Below are 23211 nucleotides of genomic sequence, written 5' to 3'. Positions count from 1 at the left end.
AAAAAAAAAAGAACATTTAAAATCGCCCTTCTGGTTCTTCCCCCTTCCTGACACATTTTCCCCAGCCATGACCCCCCACGCACACCCTCAGGGGCTCCAGAAGCACCCTTGCGCAGATATCCTATCTGGGTTGAGTCTTAAGAAATGCCACCCACCCTCCTGGGAGCGGCATTTTTCTGCACAAAGTGAGCATGTGCAGCAGACAGCTCAATTCCTCCTCGTACGACTTCCTGTCCTCGGAGGTGTGGGCTGTACCAGGGAGGTTAGACTCACACAAGAGTCACTTCCTTGGGGGTGCTGCCCACACCTCACTTCTTTTCGGTGACCACAAGGCTGACACTGAAGAGGCCAAAGGGCTCATGTTGGGGCTGGAGTCAGGTCAGGGATTCTGTCTCCCACTGTCCTCTAGTGACACTTGAGAGTGATAGAGTGTGTTTCTTTCTAATGGACAGCCTTTCTGTCATAGGCCCCTCTCTAGGCCAGGCAATCCTCCAGCACCCAGGACAGCTTGGTCACCAGTAGGAGATGTGCACATCTATTAGCCCTGCCATCCACAGGAAGGAGAGATTTGTCACCACCCACCTCAGAGCTCCTCACCGACTGGGCCATCTGAGCAGTCCCCTGCTCCCTCAGGGTTCAGACAGCACATACAAGTCTCTCCAGGATGTCTGGTGGCTGGTGTCCTGCTGCTCCTTGCCTCCTTGGAGCCAGACCGAAGGCGCACCCCTCTGGGGACAGGCTTCTGCCCTGCCCAGTCAGGACCAAGCTCAGCCCTGACTGGTCAGAGTTGGCGTGGGAGCTCCTCTGAGGGGGGACTGCCTAGGGCCAGTGAATCACTGAGAGCCAGCACTCCTGGCTTCTGCATGGGGCAGGGAATCTGTGAAGGAGCACGGGTGAGCTCTCCCAGCTATATTAGAGCTGTCTCATCTCTCTGACCAGGTGTAGTCAGAGAGGAGGGACTGGGGAACTGGCTCCTCTTGTTGGCCTGTACAGGGACGGGTGGCACTTGCCTGCCTGTCTTTGGAGCTCCCTGGGAGGGGCAGTCAGTTCTGTCCTAAGGGGAGGAATCCAAAGGAAAACAAGGGCCAAACTTTGAACTTTCGAGCTAAGGAAACTATGTCTGAAAATAGAAGGAGTCTGATGTAGTCCACTCCCCATCTTCTAAATCTCAAGGAATGGTTGCATATGACACCCCAGTCTCCGCCTTTTTGGTATCTCATCAATGCTGTGACAATTGGAGGTGGCCAGAGGAGGATAGAAGATGCTATCAGTATCAAATAATTAATTGCTAGATCATAAATGTATTAAGCAGTCCAAAGTCAGGTTACAGCACTCTAAGATGCTATGAGCCACAGAAAATCAGAAAGGGGCTGTCAGCAGCTTCGGGGACATCTAAGCAAAAATCACCGAACATGAAAAAAAAAAAAATCAGAAAAATTTGATCCTTAATGAGGAGAAAAATCAATTGATTGATGTCAGTCTGTAACTGAGACAGATTTTAGAATTGGCAAAGACACTAAAAGTGATGTGTCTTCTATTTATTCAAAAAGTTAAGTAGAAACATGGAAGATATTAGAAAATACCCAAATCAAACTCCTAGTGATAAAATTTTCAAAGCTTTCAATGAAAAATTTCCTAGAAGAGATTAGAAAAATCATACATTGGAAAAGAAAGTTTAAGGGCCGGCCAGATGCAGGGACTGGGGTTCAATCCTGGTGCATTGAGACAGCAATTGAGATTGGGCAAGGTGGTGCACGCCTGTAATCCCAGTGCTTGGGAGGCTGAAAACAGGAGAATCACCAAGTCCGATCTATGCAGTGAGCCCCTGTATACCCTGTACTAAATACATAAAAAAAGAAAAGTTTAGGGCTGGTGAGATGGCTCAGTGGTCTAAAGCACCTACTTAGAACAAGCTTAGCAAAGCACAGGGACCCGGTTCAATCCCCCAGCACCACATGCCAGCCAGCCCTGCCCCCTGGTGGGCTGAGCGGGACACACACACACACACACACACACACACACACACACACACATAAATAAATAAAAATTTAAAAAAAAAAGAAAAGTTTAGTGCATTGGGTGACAAAGCAATACCAAACATCCAAAATATGACACAAAGAAGAATTTAAAGTGTGAACAGAGCAGAAAGCTGCAAGAACATCCATACATCTAATAATACAGTAGGTATGGCTGAAATAGACAAACTTTTTAAATTTTAAAATTATTACAGTAAAAGACACATGGCCACTAATCCCTGTCGTTTTGTACACACTTGACTCATCATTCATACCACTTTCTGAAGCAATGCTGGAAGTTCTCTTTCATGAATCTTTAAGAGGTATGATAGGGGCCGGGGAGATGGCTCAGCAGCATAAGCGCTTGCCTGGCAAGCACAAGGGTCTGAGTTCAATCCCTGGGTCTGCAAAAAAAGAAAAAAAAAATAGAGGTATGATCAAAACTACAGTGAATGCGGCTGCCAGGTGCCATCCAACAGAGGAGCGGGCTCGTGAAAACATTATGGGGTCCTCATTCACCTTTTCCCCTGGACCTGGCACCTAGCAACTTCCGGCTTGTCTCCAAGGTCAAAGCAACCATAATAGGTCAAAGATTTTTTTTTTTGTTTGTTTTGGTTTTTTTTGCGGAACTAGGGATTGAACTCAGGTCCTTGCGCTTACCAGGGAAGCGCTTATTCCACTGAGCCATCTCCCTGGCCTCAAAGGTCAAAGTTTTAAGATGATCCAGGGTGTCAAAACAGCCATAACAGCATAACTAAAGAGGCTCACAGAAGAGGAGTTCTAGAACTGGTTCAGTACCCAGAATGGGGGGAATGGCATTTTCGAAGTGAGAGTATTTTAAGAGGGTTAATAGCAATGTGTCTCTTACTGTAATACATTTTAATGTCACTGTATTTCTCTTATCAGTCCCTACATTTATAACTGGCATTCTCACAGAGGGAAGGGACAAAAATGTTTGAAGAAATAAAACCTGATATTTTCTTTTCTTTTCTTTTTTTGAGACAAGGTCTCACTACGCAGTTCAGTTTGGCCTTGAGCTCACTTACAGATCCAAGAAATTCAGTGACTAACGGGCAAAAAACCATCAAGTGTAGTCAGGCACAGCACAACTGAAATATTCAAAGTCAGTGATAAATAGAACATTTTAAAACAGCAAAAGAAGACACACGCAGGACAGAGAAATATAACAACTTATTTACTATTGAAAACAATGCAAATATCAAATAGTGAAGCAACACTTTTAAAATTGCAAACCAAAAAACAAAACAAAAACTCCAAACCTGTCAACCTAGAATTTTCTACCCAGTAAAAATTTTTCAAAAACAAAGATGGAAATAAGGGCTTTTCTTTCTTTCTTTTTTTTTTGGACAGGGAAAGCTGAAAGAATGTGTTACTGGCATGTCCGCAATACTAGAAAAGTCTAAGAAAGTTCTTCCTACAGAGGGAAAATCTGATATCTCAGTGGAAACTTAGATCTACCCAAAGGTGTGTGTGTGTGTGTGTGTGTGTGTGTGTGTGTGTGTGTGAATACCAGATATGGTAACCACATTGATAAGGAAAATATAGTTACTTTTTATTATTTAAATTTAAGGTAATTGACCATTTAATAAAATGGTAGCAATGTAGTATGCAGTTGATAGTATACAGTGACATTGTTTTTTTGTGTGTGTGGTACCAGGGATTAAACTCAGGACCTTGTGCTTTCCAGGCAAGCACTTATTCCACTGAGCTATTTCCCCAGCCCACAAGTACACAAACAGGGGAAATAGAGTACATATTTATATACTTTAAGATTTTTTATTTTTCTTTGAGACTCACTGTGCAGTTCAAGCTGGCCTTGAACTGACTAGAGAGCCCAGACTGGCCTCAAACTCATGGCAATCCTCCTGCCTCAGCCTCCCAAGTGTTGAGGGGCACCACCACACATAGGTTTTAAATTTTTTTTTAACAAATATTTTTAAGGTTGGGTGTGGTGTTGTATATCAAGTGTAATCCCAGCACTTGGGAGGCTGAGGTAGAGAATTGTTGCAAGTTTGGAACCAGCTTGGGCTACAAAGTGAGCTCAAGGCCAGCCTGAACTGCATGAGACTGTCTCAAAAAAAAAAAAAAAAAAAAAAAAGATTCTTATATTATACGTGAAGTGGTATAATATCACTTGATAGGTAGATTGTAATCAACAACTAAAGTAACAAAGGGCTAAATCTTACAAGCAAAAAAAAAATAAGGGAGAATGGAATCATAAAATATATTGTCAATCAAATAAATGGGCAAAAACAGAGAAAGCGAAAGGGCAGAAAGAACAAGTAGAATATAAATATGTATTTGGAAAAGACAGATATAAAATTAAGTCCAGTGGGCTGGCCAGATAGCTCAGCACCTGCTTCAGCACAGCGCAGCGGCTGAGGTTCGATCCCCAGTGTACCATGCTGGCCCCGCCCCCAGGGTGTGCTGAGACAGCGATTGAAACTGGGCATGGTAGCGTGCCTGTAATCCCAGTGCTTGGGAGGCTGAAAACAGGAGAATCACTACAAGCCCCAATCTCCATAGTGAGACCCTTGAGCCCCTGTAAACCCTGTTCTAAATACAGGAAAAAAATAAATGAATAAAAAATAAAAATTAACTCCATCCAGGTGTGCTGGTACATGCCTATAACCCTAACACTTGGGAGGTTGAGGCAGGAGGACCACAGTGAGTCCCAGGCCCACCTGAACTACAAAGTGAGCTCAAGATCAGCCTCAACTATACAGCAAGCCCCTTTATGGAAAATAAAAAAATCTGAGCCCATCAATAATCACATTAAATTTAATTTGGCTAAATACTCTAATTCAGTGGTAGAGATGATCAGATTAAATTTCATTTATTATTTATTTATTTTGTGGTGCTGGGAATCAAAGTTGGGACCTTGTGCTTGCCAGCTTATGCTGCTGAGCTGTCTCTCCGGCCCCCTTCAGAATGAATTTAAAAAAAAAAGATCCAATTCTTTGCTGCCTAAAACACATGACTTTTAAATACAACCAATGCTGCATAATGTTTTAGTCAACAATAAACCCCATGTACAACAGTGCTCCCCTAAGATTATAAATGAGCTAGAAATTCCTATCACCACCTTGTATTTCTCCTGAATTTTTCCTATGTTTTGATACACAAATACTTGCCATTGTACCACAACAGCCTATAGTATTCAGTACAGCAACATGCTGAACATATTTGTATCTTAAAAGTGATAGGGGCACATGTGGTGTGCATGCCTGTAATCTGAGCCTTAGGAGGCCGAGGCAGGAGGATCACTGTGAGTCTGTGGCCAGCTTGGGGTACGCAGTGTGCTCAGGGCCAGCCTGTACTACATAATGAGAGTACTAATCTCAAAAAACCAAAAATGAAAACAAAAAAAAAGAAGAAGAAGAAGCCACAGGCTACCCTACAGTGCAGTAGAACGTGCCCCCAATGTTCGTGTGAGTTCACGCGGGCCTTACACAGCTCAGTGACATGTTTCTCAGAAGCTTCCCTCACCACCCAGCAATGCATGACGGAGTAAAGACACAAATAGCCTAAAAATAATAGAAAGCCTAGAGAAATGCCACGCTAACTGGCCAAAACAAAGCTGCGTGGCTATATTAACGTTGAAGTAGATTTCAGATCCAAGAATGTTACAAGGGATGAAGAAGATTCTCTCATGGTAAATTAATAAAGGGGACCTAATAATCTTAAAAGTGTAGGCACTCAGTGACGGAGCTCAGAATGCAAGAACGTACAGTTGGGAGGACAAATAGGCAAATCTACAGGAAGTGTTGAAATTTCCACACTCTTCTCTAAATAATAAAGCAGGTAGAATGTCGTAGGTACTGCATGCCTCACAAATGCCAGCTGCTGGTGTTACTGTTTACATTTCCTCGTCATAAGCATCTTTCAGAAGCGATTCAGGACCCTGCACTTCCCAAGAGGTGTGCAGGAGTCTATTAGGACCTTTGTCACCCAGCCACTTAGAGACCCACCCCCAACCTCCTCCCCTTCCAGGTTCTTCCCCGCCTGCTCTGGGGCTCCCCCATGTGGTGACCCTGGGCTCAACACTGACGGCTGGACAGAGGACTGGGGCAGGACTTCCTCTCTGGAAGGCCTTAGAAGGACAGAGAACTGGTAATGGAGACAGTGGTGTCTGCGGGAGGGAGCTCAGGACTGGGAACCAGGACACTCAGAACTCCCAGCCAACACAGTCACCTTTGCTATGGGGGTGGGGGAGAACCCAGCAGGGATGCCACTGAGGAACGACAGTGACCAGGGATGTATTTGTGAGTGTTGGAGGTTGGCTCATCAGGCTGGGCTGATCCACCTCGAGCTCTGGGAGCCACCCTTGAGCTCCCTTGGGTGATGTGGGGACAGGTCATCTGCAGAGTGGAGCAAAGACTTAGGACTCCATGTTAGAAGAGGATAACTGTAGGCCATGAAACGGAAAGTACCACCCAAGCCACAAGGCACAGTGGCCTGGCTTTATATCCAGGATGATGGCTCAGCTTTCTGGTGCCCCACGAGCTGGTAGACCCAGCCCAGGAAGGGTTTCAGGCTCTAATCCAGATTTAGGCTCATTTGAGGGTAGTTGGAAGCCACCGGGAGTTTTTTGTTGAAGGGACTAAATCCACTGGGACTGCTGCCAGTTTCAGCAATGACCCTGGGCAGTCACGCCACTAAGGACACTTAGCCCATAGGCTGCACATGTGTTCACACCACCTCCTCCCTAGGACCCCCAGCTACCCTGGGGACGATCTTGAGTCACCAAGGCCAGGTGTCTTCCCTTTCCTTAGGACACTATGTATTATTGCCTTTAAAAAACATTGCATTAGAAACAGTAGAATCATCTCACAGTCATGCAGCAGAAAATCAAATAGCAAAAGTTCAGTCTCATAATATCATTTTAACTCTACCTGTCACTTGGTGGAAACCCTTCTGACATATTGGTGAGCACCCTCCAGATCCGAACACCGTGCACTGCACATATGCCTGCACACACGCCGGTCACACATACCCACATACACATGTGCACACCCACATTCACACAATATAAATCGCTTGTCCCCTGTGCGGTGGCTGTCCTGTTTTCACATTGCTCTACTCCCTGACTGCACTTAAGGACCCACCCCTCCTTTGGAAGGGTATGGCAGCATCAGTTTGAGGGCCGGGATTTCCTTCCTAGCACCCCCGGAGTTCTCTCCATGGCTCCCAGGGGGCTCTGTGGCGCCCCCTGGAGCCAGTGCCCGGAGTCCAGCCACCAGAGGACCAGAGACCCTGGCCTCTGGGCTTCCCACTGAGGGCACCCGGAAAGATTTCAGTACAGGACCTGGCTCAACCAATTATGTGAAATGAATGTGAAGCAGTCTTTAGATACGTTTTTCTAAATTTTAGCGATTAAATATTAATTCAATACATGTCTGGGGAAAAAATGAACTCCATCAAAGTAATGATGCAAGGATACTGAAATTTTCCTCTAACAAAAATGGATTTAAGTTTAACTGAGTCTATTTAAAGAGAACTGAAGTAAGTGACAGCGTGGGAGGAGCAGTTATAGCCACAGTTCCGGGCGCGGGAGAGCCTGAGCGCTGGGAGCTGCCACAGGGGCCTGGAAGCCTCGTGCCTGCTCCAGGGCCTCAGGGCCAGCGGCAGGAAGCATCTTGGCCAGCTGCAGGGACGATTTTGGTTCTGGCTGCAAAGGGTGTGAGTAAAAGGGGAGTTTGTGCCTTATGATCCATGCCTTATGTGCCTCAGAAAAATGGCACCGAAAGCCACAGGCCAGAGATGCGGGGCCCTCAGGGGCAGTGGGTTATAAGAGGAAGTAGCAATGATTGCAGGTCAAACACATTTTGACTGGAAGGCAGGTTGGCTTCAGGCTCTCTTAGCCTGCAGGAAGGGGCGAAGACCCGCAGGCGCGATAGGTAACCGCCTGGAAGGCAGGTTGGCTTCTCCAGAGGTAGTGGAAGAACTGGACCAAGGCCTCAGAGGTCATCCAGGCGCCCTGGGGAGCCACTGTCGGTTTTCATCACAGGGGTGGCTGACATGGTAAGAACACTTTTCTTCCCCAGTGCTAAGGGTTGAACCAGGGCCTGGTGTACACTAGGCAAGTGCTCTACCCCTGAGCTATATGCCTACTCTTTTTATTTTTATTTTGAGACAAGATCTCAATAAGTGGCCCAGCAGGCTTCGAACTTGTGATCTCCCTGCCTCATCCTCCAAAGAAGAGCTGGGATCACAGAAGTGTAGCACCATGCTTGGTGCTCTAACAGTTCGTTTCCGAACCAAGCTTTGCCACTGAGCTGTATTCCCAGGCCCTTTTTATTTTGCTAAATCACAAAGTTGCCCAGACTGGGGTTGAACTTGTGCTGTTCCTGCAGCAGCCTCCTGGAATGCTGAGATTACAGGTGTGCACCACCATACTCAGCTGATAAGAGTACTTTTAAAACCACCAAAACCATAATTCTTTCAGGTCAGGGCACGCTGCACGTTGAGGAACAGTAGCTGTTTCAGCAGTTCAGGTGGTCTGTAATCAATAATAACGATGATCTTTAGGAAATGGGATGAGACTGAAGAGGAGCTCCAGGCCTCCTTGTAGGAGACCTCAGGGTCACACGGCGGGTACCACAGACCCCAGGATCTCCAGGGAGAGGCTCTGAGACCATTGCGTTTGGGATTGGCAGAAGCCCAGCAAGCTACCGGCTGCATGTGTTTCTGATGCCTGCAGGAGACACACTACAGCCTACAGCTTGTAGCCTGGCTTGGAGCTGTCCTTTCTCTCCTAGGCTCATCCCTTTCCCTCCCCCCACACTGGTGTAGGGAGACATCACTGTGATGATTGCTTTTAAAAGGTTGAGGCCAAATGCTGATCTGCAGGATGATCTCAACCACACTTGAAAAATGCATGAGCGTACAGGAAGGACATATATAAATGTCAACAAAGACTGGCTCTGTCAGGATGGAGGAAAAATCGATGATTTTCTTCCCCTTTAAGAGCAGAGAGAAGGAATGCCACCAACATGTGACCTCCTCTAACAGCCCCACACATGCCCTGAAGTAGCTGAGCTCCAGGCCCAGGCCTCTGCCATAGAAGTCCCCAGGAAGACAGCACCAGGCCTGAAGGATGACCCTGCATGGTGAGGACCTCCAGGTATAAGAAAGCAGTATCTTCATATCCAACAGAAATCAAGCCTGGGCAGAAATCAGCACCAAGAGTGTTTTAGTGAGGGCAAAGGACCCCTACAGGGCCCAGCTTCGGTGACAGAGGCCGATTCCTGACCTGCTCTGCTGAAGCCCTGCTCACCATGGCCAGTCCAAGGCAAACACAGCAGCCTGCCCCACCAGCAATGTACTCCCTGCTACCTGCGTGCAAACAGCAGACTGGGCGCTGCACGACACCACGTGGAACGTTGCCCCCTTGCTCGGTGGCTTCTCAGTGGTATCTCTGCTTCAAGCACAGCCCCAGTGTAGTTTGCCAGGGTGTTTGGAGCTTACCCCACCTCCTGTCTTCCACCCAGGACAGGGAGTGGCTCCACGTTCAAATCCTCCACTCCAGAGCTCCTCTCCCCTGCTGGCATTTTAAGGATGAAACGATGTGGCTAGCAGATGGCAGGCCCTTCCTGAGTCTCCCGCTCAGTGCACTTGGGAGCTGGCTGAGCCACGCCAGGGCAGGCTTGTCAGGCTCCGCACGATTGGCATTTGGGGCCATGTGTCTTGGGCGACTGTCCTGTGTATTGTAGGCTCCGTGGCAGCATCTTCGGCTCACTAGAGGCTACTAGTATCTCTCATGCTATGGCAACCAAGAATGTCTCTAGACATATGTCAGGGTGAGGAGAGCAGCTCATACCCCAACCCTGTCCTTTGTCAGTCCTGGGGATGGAACCCAGGGTCTTTACACTGAGCTATATCCCCAGCTCTTTTATTCTTTTTTTTTTTTTTTTGCGGAACCGGGGATTGAACTCAGGCCCTTGCACTTGCCAGGGAAGCGCTTATTCCACTGAGCCATCTCCCCGGCCCTTATTCTCTATTTTGTGACAGGGTTCCATGAAGTTGCCCAAGCTAGACTTTAACTTGCCATCCCCCTGCCCCTGCCTCTCAGAGTCAGGACTACAGGCTCACACCACCTCATGGCTAAATCACTCCCTTTTGATTCCAGCTACTCCAAGGGACACACTGGACAGACCCAAGAAGGAAATCTAGGAAGCAGGGGTTGGGAAGCTGGCTCAGTGTGGGGGATGGGAAGGGTTGAGGGAGAAAGAAAGAAAAAAAACTTAGAAGCTCCCAGGGGAATAGAACACTGTGAAGAGTTGGCACTCTTAGGAATGTTGTTGTATGGCAAAGTCTATGTTCCTCCCTCATTCTATGTAACCTCCCTCTCCTAAGGAACACCATCAAAAGCTGCATCTCTGAGGCTCAGTGATAGAGCACATACCTAGCACACTGGAGGCCCTGGTTCAAACCCCAGCTCCCTCAGCAGCAGCAATCTGCACTGCACACCGGTGCTTTGTGAGTCTGATGCGCCCTCGGCCCTACTCTCACTGGGCAGACAGGTTCCTGCTAAGGGCCAAGCCTGATCCACCAGGGACACATTCAGGGTCCACCGGACCACGGCTCCCAAGTTCAGGTGGATGCACTGAGTTTGTAATAACAATTCAGGACCATCCTCATAAAAGTGTTGTCACACCTGCTCCTGAGAACACTTCAGGGGAACACAAAGACTCCAGGGAGCAGCAGGGAGCCTGAGACACCCAAACAGACGGGGCCTTTGAGCACTTTTCATCATGGGCAGTGTGATCAGAAAGCGTGTGGATGGCTACCCTGGCGATTTGGGGCAGCTCGTGAGCCCCCATAATGTCTAGGTCCCCTTTCCTATCTCATAGCATGTTGGCTTCTCTGCCTTAGACTCGGAGCTTGTTTAAAACTACCCCCACATGCCCATTCAGCACAGGATGAGCAGGGGCCGAGTCTCTTTCTTTTGTCACTAGGTTCTTGGCATTCCTGGGCCTGGCACGTGGTAAACACTCAAAACATATCTGTTAAATGAATAAACGCATACATCCTGGAACACGCCTTACTTCCTGGCCAGCAGTCTGCAAACATCACCTCCTCTGGGAAGCCTTCCTGCTTTCTCCCAGCAGAAGCAACTGCACATGTAACCAAAACACATGGCTCATCTTCTTACAGAGTACGTGTCACAGGATCTACTATTTCGTTGTGTTTGGCATCCCCTGCCGGAATGTAAACTCTGAGGGCTGTCATGATGTACCTTTTATTACCTCCACTCCCACCAGCCCTTGGCACATAACAGATTACCAATAAATGCTTGCTTAGTATAGGAATCAGGAAATGCCCTCCTCTGTCTCCATTCCAAACCCTAGGTGTCCAAGTCTGGACTCACTGCACCTTTCTTTCTTTCTTTCTTTCTTTCTTTCTTTCTTTCTTTCTTTCTTTCTTTCTTCCTTCCTTCCTTCCTTCCTTTCTTTCTTCCTTCCTTCCTTTCCTTTCTTTCCTTTCTTTCTCTTTCTTTCCTTCCTTCTTCCCTCTTTTTTTCCATTCTTTCTTTTTTTGTCTTTTTATCTTTTTGAGACAGGGTCTCACTGTGCAGTTCAGGCTGGGCTTTAGTTCACTTTGGAGCTCAGGCTGGTCTTGAACTTGCTTTGATCCTCCTGCTTCAGCCACTTGAGTGCTGGGATTCTAGGTGTGCACCACCTTGCTGGCCACACTGTTTTTCAAGTGCTTTGGCAAAACCCAGGAACAAGAATTATTTTGGAATCAACTTCCTGGTCCCTGACCACCTCTTCCCCTGGCCTTCAGGACTAGAGATGGAACCAGGACCTCCTGCATGCCTGCACTAGGCCACTAAGTTACATCCCCAGCTTTTTAAAAATATTTATTTATTTATTTATTTATTTGTTTATTTAGTACAGGGTCAGGGCCAGTATGCATACAGTGCTGGGGATCAAACCTGTGTCCTTGCACTTGGCAGACAGGCACTTAGACAGCTGAGCTATCTCCCCAGACTTTTTTTTTATTATTTTTTTTTATTTATTTATTTTGTGGAACCGGGGATTGAACTCAGGCCCTTTTGCTTGCCAGGCAAGGGCTTATTCTACTGAGCCATCTCCCTGGCCCCTCTCCCCAGACTTTTAAAGAATACAAATAATGATAGAAAAAAAAAAGCCAGCATTAGAAATGATACAAGATTTCACTAAACAAAGTAATAGGAATTCAACAAGAGTTCCCAGCTCTAAGGGGCTGGTGAGATGGCTCAGTGGTCTAAGGCACCTACTTAGAACAAGTTTAGCAAAGCGCAGGGACTGCGGTTCAATCCCCCAGCACCACATGCCAGCCAGCCCCACCCCCAGGTGGGCTGAGCTGGCCACACACACACACACACACACACACACACACACACACACAAATACAATTTAAAAAAAAAAAAGAGTTCCCAGCTCTTTTAAAAGAACTTTTATTTTGAGACAGGATCTTGCTAAATTGCCCTGGCTAGCCGGGAATTACACTGCTTCTGCCTCAGCCTTCTGAGTAGCTGGGATTACAATCAGGTGCCACCCAGCCACCTAACTTCTTGGTCCTTTGACACAAAGAAGAAACATTGCCCTTACCTCTCTAGAGGTTGTTCTGGTCCCTGGCTGGCTGAGGGCGGGCAGGCAGGACACCCTCAAGGTCTGTGATGCCTCCCCCTCCCCGCCCCTTCTGAAGGTCAGATGGTGCGTGAAGCTTTGGCCGCATCATCCCCTTGGCCCAGGGCTCTAGGAACCTTCTGGAAGCTCCTCTAGGTCCCACCCTGCCCCTTCCTACCCCCACTTCAGGATCAGACTCCATGCTTAGAGACAATCACAGGCACTGCTGAGTTTATGAAGACCCCACTGTGCCTGCCCCAGATCCCTTGGAAAGGGCCTGAAGTGGACCCCACATCTCGCACACACAGAGCTCTTAAGAGAGCAAGCAGAGCCCGGGGCCCGCAGGGCCTGCCCCAACTGTGCCCGCTGCCTACCTGGCTGAAGGCCGGGGTGAGGATGGTCTCCCGGGAGGGTCTGTCCCGTGCTGGGCCCTCCTGCCGACTGCAGTCCAGCTGGATGAGGCTGCGGCACTCAGGGTGACAGGTGAACTTGCAGTCTGGAGGGAAAGAACCACAGGGGCATCAGGGCTCAGCAGGATTCCTGCCGTTTCCCTCCCAGGGTCACAACCAAAGACATCTCCACCCACTGCTGAGGGGTAAAGCAATGCAGCAGGTGGGGGCACAGCACAAGGCCAACGCCCGACTTGCTGTCACCTCCATCAGTGGGTACAGTGAGGTATGCCCACAGTCACTGCTATGGGCCCAGTGGCCTCAGAGACTTTGTTGCTGCCAGCCCATCTGGCTCTTCATACTTGCTCTTTCTGCCAATTCCCACCTGAAACAGCCTACGGGGTTCATTTCCATGGAAGTAGAGATTTCATTTCCAGATTTGGAAACAGCCTTGGGGACATCCTTAGAGGTACGGAAACTGAGGCCAAGAGACAGACAGAGAGAGATGGAGAGAGACAGAGACAGAGACAAACAGAGAGACAGAGAGAGAGAGACAGAGAGTCAGGGGCCCACTGACATAAAGCTGATATTTCTCAGCTTTCTTAGTGCTCCCACTGGGGCCTCCTTGGCAGGAAGTAGGGGACAATGAAGACAGAAGGAAAGGGTGGCAGCAGAAGGAACAAATGCTCAAGCTGGCAAAAGGCAGAGATCTCAGGGGCGCACAGTGGCACAGGCCTGTACTCCTAGCACCCCGGGAGGCTGAGGCAGGAGGAATGAACATTTGAGCTCAGCCCAAGCAACTTATCAACTTAACAAGGCCCTGGATCAAAATATATGCATTTATAAAAGGCAGGGGTATAAAACCCTGGGTTCAATTCCTGGTACAAAAACAAACAAAAAGTTTAGCGCACAAGTGCAGCTCCCACGATGGCTGCCCCACTGGTGTGGCCTCTTGTCCGGAGGAGCCTCAGCTCAGCCTGAAGGCCTGGAGTCTCTTAGGGGTCCCCTGCTGGCTATGAATGGGCCATGGGCTGGCACAGAGGGACGGCTGCCTGGACTTGCTTGGATAACCTGGGGACTTGGAGTCTGCCTTTGGTTGCTAAGGGCTTAAACATGCTGAGTCTCTTCTAACAAGATTCAAAAAACACATCTGGTCTCTGTAATAATTAGATAATTAAAATTTTTTTAAAATTCTGGAGTTGGGGCTGGGGAGATGGCTCAGTGGAATAAGCGCTTCCCTGGCAAGTGCAAGGGGCTGAGTTCAATCCCCGGTTCCGGAAAAAAAAAAAAATTCTGGAGTTATAGCTCAGTGGCATAAACACCTGCCTGACAAGAGCAATGTCCTGAATTCAATTTCTGGTACAAAAAAAAAAAAAAATTGTTTTGAGACAGGGTCTCCCTGTGCAGCACAGGCAAGCCTCATTTTCCCGGCCATCCTCCTGCCTCAGCCTTCTGATGCTGGGATCCTAGACGTGTTCCACCACGTTGCACACTGTCTCAGGCTATGGTGGTGGCTGCCTTTCCACACACACAGATGAACAACTCTGGGATGAGGCCCACAGCCCAGCCACCCCTCCCCATGGCCCCCCCACAGGAGCACCTGGACTAAGCTCTCACAAGGGTTTTCTCACCACCACCTGTAGGGCACTGTCTAAGTGGGGGCACAGGCTCCAGAACCCTTCAGTCTTGGACCCATGGGCTGAAGCCCCAGCCACCTTTCTGGGTTGAAAGCCAGAACTCTACTGCTCATCTCTCTCATGCCTGTGGGCGATGCGGTACCGGCGTCCCCCCCAAAGATGCACCTTCCTTCCTGGAACACCTTCATAGTAGGCCTTCCTCTCCCCCCAGGACAGGAAGAGGGGGCTCTGAACCCTGTAAAGGGAGGTGTGCTTCACACTGGCACAGTCTCACCTTAGTGGGGTGAAGGGCACAGGGGTGTGCAAGCCAAGCCACCCCTGCCTGCAGTGCCCAGAAACGCCAAGGCTATTGACAGTGTGGCACTTAGGCCAGAGCCCACAAAAGACAGCATTGTCCCAGCTCTGGCCCTGGGACACACCTGCGTGGCCCCTGCTCATGCTCTGAGCCATGAAAAATGCTGCAGAGATGCCAACAAGCAGGAACAAGGAAGAAGAGAGCAAGGAGGCCCTGCCAGCTGGAGAGCAGCGCTGCCCTGGCTCCCAACTGGACCTCATCTGGGGGGCAGGAGGAGCACTCCCCTCTGCCTGCAGCACCCCGCATGGCGAACACAGGACTCTGGGCCATTCTCATGTCCTTCTCTTTCTTTCACCATCTCTCTCAACACACACAGGCTCTGGAGATGGCACCGAAACCTCAGAAGATCTGTTCACAGGTCTGCTGCTGAGCTGGACAGAGCTGGGAACAGAAGGCTCCAGGAGGCGGGGCTCAGGATCTGAGCACGGCACATCTGGGCACTAGCGATCCATTCCAGCAGACCATGGAATTGTAGCTGCAGCCAAGCCATTGCAGCACAGCACTGGACTTCCTGGCCCTGGAAGCGATGAAGTCACAGCCCTAGCGCTCTCTCCAGACACAGAGATGGCAGCCGGCAGCCTGGTGTGTGTGCCAGGAGTGGAGAGACCCGTGCCACTCCAAAGACAAGGTCACGTCCCCTGGGTCCAGGGTCTGAGCTCCCTCGAGGCAGCTTAACCAAGTGGCCCCTCTGCCATATCCTCACAGCCTGGACAAGGGAAGAAAGAGGGACGCTGGGTGGCCAGGGTCACAGAAGCCCTGGGAAGGGGCCTTCTCTGGCTGTGGCCTCCTGGGTTTCCATGGGAAGGTTGGGGCACAGAAGGCTCTGGAGACAGAAACATGGGACAGAGCCAGGTCCTTCAGATGTCCCTGTCACAGGGGTCAAGAGAAGACAGGGGCTTCAGTGTGATAAATAGACAACATGAGGGTCTCAGCACCAAGTGGCAGCAAAAGCTGAGGCAGCAACATTCCTAAGATTTGACTGCAGTTTGTGTGTTTGTTTGTTTTAAGAAAGAATTGACTTTCTGGTGACATCTAGAAGACAGAATGACCGTTTCCCCCCCCCCTTCCTTCCCACTGCAGCTCTTGTCCCCTATTCCCAAGTAATGCTTTGAGGAACATAAATGTGCTTCCAAGCTTTGGGAGAGGGACCCATGGGAATAGAAAGGGCCAAGTGCAGGGAGCAATGACGGCTCCAAACCGCAGTAGGGTCCTCTCCCAAGAAAGGGACTGGGTGGCAGGAGGGAGGACCCCCAGCACCCAGAGCCCACTAGATTCCTAAGGTGACCAGAGCAAAGCACCAGGAGGTGGCTGACTTAAAACAGGACTCCCAGCCTGTCTCTCATCCTGGAGGCCGACTTTAACATCACTTGGTGCCAGGGCCACGCTCGCTCTGAAGCATGTCAGGGGCCCTGACCTGGCTCTCTCAGTTTCTGAGGTTTTGCCGGCCTCAGACCTCCGACTTCTGCCTACATCTTCAGCAGGCTGCTTTGGTGTTTCCTTGTCTTCAATGGCTATCTTCTTATGGGAATTCTAGTCACATTGTGTTGGGGACCAGCTTACTCCAGTGTGACCTCAACTTAGCCGATGACATCTGCGATGATGTCAGTTCCAAATAAGCTCACAGGGGTATAGGGATTAGGACTGAAGTCCTTCTTTTTAGGGGAAGCACAGATGAACCGCAACATGGACTCTGGGCCACAAGGGGAGCACAGACTCAGTGTGCCACGGATGCCAGTCCCAGGGATTTGCAGTGGATGCAGAGCAGGGCCAAGGAAGGTAGGGCTCAGCTCAGGGCCACTGTCTAGCCCAGGAACCCTGCTCCTGGCTTTTGTCACTCAAGCTCAGAGCCATGTCAACCTGCCATGCTCAGGGATCATTCCTTTTCCTTCCACTTCCACCTAGAGGATGCAGGTGGGACTTTGCACTGGGAGATTGTTTTCCCGAAACGCAGGCAGACTGTGCAAACCTCCTCCTAATCCCCAGGGCTGCTGAATTAGTCTCCACCCCACCTCAGCTGCCAAATGCCTGCACATAAGCAGCAAGGTGACACATGCCCTGCAGAGGGACAGTGTAACTCGAGTGGCTCTTTTTTCTCAAACATAGGCATTCCATTGATAAGATCCTCTAAAGCTCTTGCACACAGGGAGTTGCACTAAAGATCCGGAGATAAAAGAGCTCTCTGCTTAACTCTCCCCACTCCAGCATGCAGGCTGAGGGTGTGGCAGGCCCTTAGCATGCTGAGCTGGTTACAGGGAGCCCTGAGAGTCTCCCACCACCACTCCCCAGTCAGCAGAGAGCAGCTTCTCACCTTGCGTGGACAAAGCAACTTCAAGCACCTGAGTTGCGGAGTGTGCACCCACCTCCCAGAATCCCCAGCCTCGGGACACAGCTTCTCCCAACCCCTCCACACTGTCTTGGGACCAGCGAGCTGGCCGGGGCTCTGGTGTGATGAAGAGAACTCCCGCCCTGCAGTGTGCATGGCTCTGTGACAGCACACTGTTTTCTCACCTATGAACAGGAATCATAACAGCCAAGCCATAGGGCTGCTGTGAAGAGTGCGTGTGGTTCTTGAGGCCAAAAACTGCACCGAAGGCCTGGAACAAGGTCCCCAGTTAATAAATGTGCCTTCCACCTCCCTCTCTGTCCACTACTAGCTATGCTGATTTCTTACCCACCCACCAAGCTCCTGATGGGCAATGTACACCTTTCTCCAGCTACTTACTTTCAAAACAAGCACACAAAGAGCACTGATTCTAAAATAATGCATTAGGTACTATAAGGAAATCTTTTTTTGAGAAAAGGTATAGTACAATGAAAAATTATAATTTATGAAAGTTTTTAAAGAGTGCAGGGGATGGGATGTTGTCCTGATCTCAGCCCTGGAAGACAGGCCTTAGGCAGCAGGCCCTATCCTGGCTCCTTCAGAGACATTCATTTTAAGGCCCCATTCTTGCACTGGGAGCTGCTCCATCAGGGCCTCTGGGATGAGCTACTGCGGCAGCATCTCCGTCGCCCTCAGTCCCTGCCTGCTAGGCTGGCCAGGCCCGCTCCATTCCTGGCAGTCCCCCACCACACAGCCTTCACCTGCCCCTCCCCCAGCCAGGGAATCCCCTATCCACGTGGCCCCCAGAGCTGCCAGGGGACTTTGGGGTCCCTACAACAGATCTGGGAGCTCCCTCTGTGACCACACCACCTCTCCAGGTCTCTGTGGCCCAGGTCCTGTCTCCAGTCCTGTGTCTTGGATTCTGCCCAGCACTAGAGAAGCCCATTTGATAGTAAGCACTCAACAAAGGTCATACGGATTGACTGAGTGGATGGAGGAAGGAGCAGAACTTCATCGCTGGCTGAAATGAAGAGACTAGAGTGTGAGTACTGCTCTGACCCAGGCTGGGCTCCTATGTCCTAGGGCTTTACTTTTCCTGAAGTAGAGGTCATCATAGTACCCGCTTATAGGGCTGCCAAGTAGGCTGGATGAGATGCAACGTGTGGTATACACTATGGGTTCAACGATTGTTACCTGTGCTTATTGTCTGCTTCAAAGCCAAGTCTAGTCTGGCCGGCAGTCACCATCAGGCCCCGAGAGCCTCTGTGCACACGGCAGCAGTGCCACCGACCCCTCCAGGTCCCTACCAGGTGCCAGAGACACCGCCTTAGCCCTCTTCCGTGCACTCACCCCTTGTGGTCAGGAGCTTCCAGGCCTCAGCTCTCTGCTGAGGCTACCTGGAGCCAGGGAGGGGTGATCTTCCTCTGTCTCCCTAGGACTTCCCTCTTCCTCTCTTTCCTGCTTACCCCCTCTAGTATTTGAATTTTTAAATGCTTCACTAGTTTCAGAAAGGAAAATCATTACTCAAAGTCGAACATGTTCAATATCGAAGAGGACGTGGGGACCTGCCAGTAGCACTGTCTCTGCAGCTCTGCTTCTGCAGCCTCATTTACCCTGGGGGTGCACTCACTTGTATCTAAAGGTATCTTCATCACATCATTGTTCACGACAACAAAGTTCCAGAAATACCCTCCAAATCCATCTATCTCAAGGGGACTTGTCACAGTTATGGTGGCCCATTTATCAATGGAAAACCATCGTGCCATTATATAAAATTCTGCAGATAGATCACCATTGGTCAACATGGAGATATGCCCACTGCCTACCAGAGAAAGAAGGGAAACATTGCTCTGTGATGCTGGCGGTATAAAATACACGCATATTTCCACACAGATGGTGCAGGGAGACGTCTGGGAGGCGAGCGTGTGTTTGTTCTTCGACGGGATGAAATTTCAAACATCTTTCCTTCTCTCAGTTTCTCAATGGTTTAAATGTTTACAATGAGCATATCTTATTGACTAATGGGGAATATGCTTTATTTTATTTTATTTTATTTTTTTTAAATTTTATTTATGTGTGTGTGTGTGTGTGTGTGTGTGTGTGTGGCCAGCTCAGCCCACCAGGGGGAGGGGCTGGCTGGCATGTGGTGCTGGGGGATTGAACTGTGGTCCCTGTGCTTTGCTAAGCTTGTTCTAAGTAGGTGCTTTTAGACCACTGAGCCATCTCACCAGCCCCGGGAATATGCTTTAAAAGGGAACAAAGGCAGGTTACATGCCCGTGTTGGGATGCCAGCAAGCCCCACTTATTCACTACCCACCATCCTGTCTTTGTATAATTTTTGCTGTGTCTGCCTGATACTGTTTCAACATTTATTTCTTAGATTATATTAAAGCAGGGCCAGGGAGATGGCTCAGTAGAATAAGTACTTCCCTGACAAGTGCAAGGGCCTGAGTTCAATCCCCGGTTCTGCCAAAAAAAAAAAAAAAAAGATTATATTAAAGCAGTTTTAGGGTTACAGCAAAACTACACAGGAAGTATTCTTTTTCTTTCTTGTGTTGCATAGTGGGGATTGAACACTGGGCTCTGCACTAAGCTACATCCTCAGCATTTTAAAACCTTTTAAGATTTTATTTATTTTTTTATTGATTGACAAGGTCTCATTAAGTACTTACATTGCCTATGCTAGGCTTAAATTTGCAATGCCCCTGCCCCAGCCTCCCAGAGTACCAAGACTAGAGGCATGTGACACCACCCCAGCCAAGTGATTTCTTTATCACCCCTGCCCCTACACATACATGACCTCCCCTCATCAACACCTCCCCCCCAGAGCAGCTCATGTGCTACAGCTGATGCATCTATGTTGACACATTCCAACCTACAGCTATTTGGGTCACCTCTGGAGTCACACATCCTTGGTGTTACACATCCTTGCTTCTGGAAATGCATCCACCATTACAATATTTAGCTTCATTTTAAAAAAAAAGTACGTATTTGGTACAAGGTCTCACTATGGAGCTCAGACTCATAGTGATCCTCCTGTTTTAGCCCCCCAAGAGCTGGCATTACAGGAGTGCACCACCATGCGCAATCTTGTTGGCCAGCTCTGTGCACCCAGGGTGGAGCCTGCATAGCATGTGGTACTGGGGGTTGAAGCCAGGTCCTAATGCTTGCCAGGCAGGTGCTTAGACCGCCGAGCTATCTCTCCAGCCCCACCATTACAATAGCATGTACCAAGTAGTTCTGCTGCCTTAGAAATTCCCAGTGTTCCACCTATTCATTCTCCTCTGCCCTAGTTCCTAGCATCCACTGATCTTTGTTTCCACTGCTCTGCTTTTTCCAGAACATCATAGTTGGAATCAGGCAGTACACAGACTTTTCAGATGGGCTCTTTCACTGAGTAATGCATACTTAAGTTTCCTCCCTTTCCTTTCATGGCTTGACAGCTCATCTTTTTATATTGCTGAGCAAAAAGCTATTGACTGGATCTATTGTGTTTTGTTTATCTTTTCACCTACTGAAAGACTCCTTGCTTCCAAGTTTGGGTAATTCCGAATAAAACTTTTAGAAGCCCCTGAGGGCGGGGCTGGCCTGGCATGTGTGCTGGGGATCAAACCAGGGTCACCTGAGGCTGCCTGAGCTTGCCTAAGCAGGTGCTTTAGACCGCTGAGCTATCTCCCTGGCCTGTGGGTTGTTTTTTGTGTGGGCCTAAGTTTCTAGCATCTTTAGTTTACCTCTATTTTCATTTGAGATGAAGAAATTTGGACTTGAAGAGGTGAAGTGACTCAGCGATTGCCTCACAGCCTGCGAGTGGCAGGGCTGGGCCTGGAATCCACCACCTCTGGCTGCCTCTTGTGTCTTGTGTCTTTGTAATAGCCCATTCCTCAGAGCCACCCCTACTCGGTCGTGTCCCCCTGCTCTGCATGGCTGGAAGCCAGGGCTGTGCTGAATAGGGGATGGAATTGAGAGTGGCCTCCACACTTCCTCAGAGTTCTGGGAGACCCATATCCCAGCTGGCTCCGGCCTCCCAGCTGCTCAGCCAAGCCACTCAGCTTTGGGGGCTGTCAGGGCTCCAAGGGCTTCTGCCTCCGCTCCGGACTGTTCTCTAACCACAACCCCTCTATCTCTGTGATGTCACCTCTGAGAGACTCCCAAGACAACAGCCAGAGGTTTCTGTCCTGAGCTCTCAGGGCAACTTCACCAGAGAGGCCAGCTCCCTGCCAATGCCAGGTTCTAGCAGGCAGCAGGCTCTCAGCTTCCCACATGCAGGCCCGACTGCTGCAACCGCGCTCCCCGACAGCAGGATGGGCACTGGGTTCCCACACCAGCCTCCTCACATGCTGGAAGCACACCCACTCAGCAGCTATAAATCAGAAACTCGTGAAACACATTGCTGCACATGTGGGCCAGAGTCTTTAGAGAGCAGGTGTGAGGGACGGAATCCTCCATCTGGAGCTGGGCCTCCACACCACACGGGTCGGGATTTGAAGTCCTGCCACTAACTGGCTATGAGATAGCTGGACCATTCATCTTGGTTAAATATGGAATTGATCTAGCCTCAATTCCCTCACCCACAAAAGAGGTCATAACATTTTTCTTGTAGTATAATTTCTAAATTAAAATGTATGTAAATGACCCAACATGCCTGGACTTGGAAGGACCTCCGTAAATAACAGCTTTCATTATCAGTGCTGTGGGACTCCTGAGTCTGGGGACCCAGTTTCCTGTCGACTCAGCATGGGAGGCCCCCACAAAATAACCTCTACTTTTCAGTCTTCTTTTCCTGAGCTGCAGAATCCCACAATTTCCCCCTTCACCTACATTATTCCTAGCTGCAACCAGCTCCACCGCCCTCCATTGCTGCCTGGGATAGGGCTGCAGGCACTGCCAAAATCAACACAGCCTCTAAACCTTTTCCATAAGAAGGGTGAAACTAGCGCGGCTGAAGGCACGGGAATTGAAACTGCTCAGGTCATCTGCATCTTAATGTTTCCAGAGAAGAGCCTGAACCCAGCCCTCCCAAGACCCTTTACTGCAGTTACTTGTTCCAGAGGACAGACCACTGCTGATCACACTCGCCACCCCCAACCACGGGGTTTGGAGACACACAACTGCCCTTCCCACTACCCAAACCCAACTCCAACTCCAATGTGGGGATGGGGTGGGGGGGCATGCCCAGGGGGCCAACAGGAAAGGCCAATGCAGTGGTAAGAAGGACACCCAGAAGTCACCTCCTGTAGACAGCTGTACAAGGCCTGCTGTCTCTGTGGGAGGAGCCAAGAGAGGATGCATCGGAATATGGTCAATTTGGGACCCAACCTCCAGGTCTCATGTTGGGGTGGGTGGCCTCTGGGAAGCAGGTCTGCAAGGCAGGCTGGGGAGGTAGGGAGCACTGGGGAGCCTGGGTGAAGCAAGGCAGCAGGAAGTGATCCAAAGACTATGCTAAGGTCCTCATCCCTACTGTCCAACAACTCTATCTGCTTTGCATTTGGCAGGGTTGATGAGAGTTGACAAATGTACTCTTAAGGGATCTTTATGCTGAAAGAAAAGGCAAAAAGGTCTACTTGGTTGTCCACTCAGAAGGTTCTAAAGCAGTTACCAAAACTCCCTCCTTGTGCCAGTAGTTACTAATTCCCCAAGCCTGGCTTCTTGGATGTCACATCCCCAGGCAGCTGGACTTGTCCCATGTGCCCTCCTCCCAGACATACCCAGCCAGCCTGGTAGAAACTAGGCACCCATGCGGGCCTGCAGAGGCACAGTCCTGCCCCACGTGGGCGGGCGTGGGTGGGTGCGCCTCTCAGCGGTGCATTAATCATTCATCAGAGCCACACACCCTGAGGCTGAGAACCCGGAGGAAG

At 49.5% G+C, this 23211-nt stretch overlaps 1 protein-coding gene across 1 annotated transcript in view; it reads right to left on the bottom strand.

Annotated features, from left to right (window-relative positions):
• Nucleotides 1–23211, bottom strand: part of Rassf5 (Ras association domain family member 5) — an 84472-nt gene that overhangs the window by 31880 nt on the left and 29381 nt on the right. The window contains exon 2 of the mRNA XM_004641139.3: nt 13027–13148. Within this exon, the coding sequence (XP_004641196.1) occupies nt 13027–13148 (122 nt within the window). The remainder of the gene's footprint in view (nt 1–13026; nt 13149–23211) is intronic.

The sequence above is a fragment of the Octodon degus genome, unplaced genomic scaffold (genome assembly GCF_000260255.1).
Source record: "Octodon degus isolate 3935 unplaced genomic scaffold, OctDeg1.0 scaffold00131, whole genome shotgun sequence".
Lineage (NCBI taxonomy): Eukaryota > Metazoa > Chordata > Mammalia > Rodentia > Octodontidae > Octodon > Octodon degus.
Note: the sequence above shows the minus strand (reverse complement) of the source record. Positions and strands in the feature narration are given on the sequence as shown.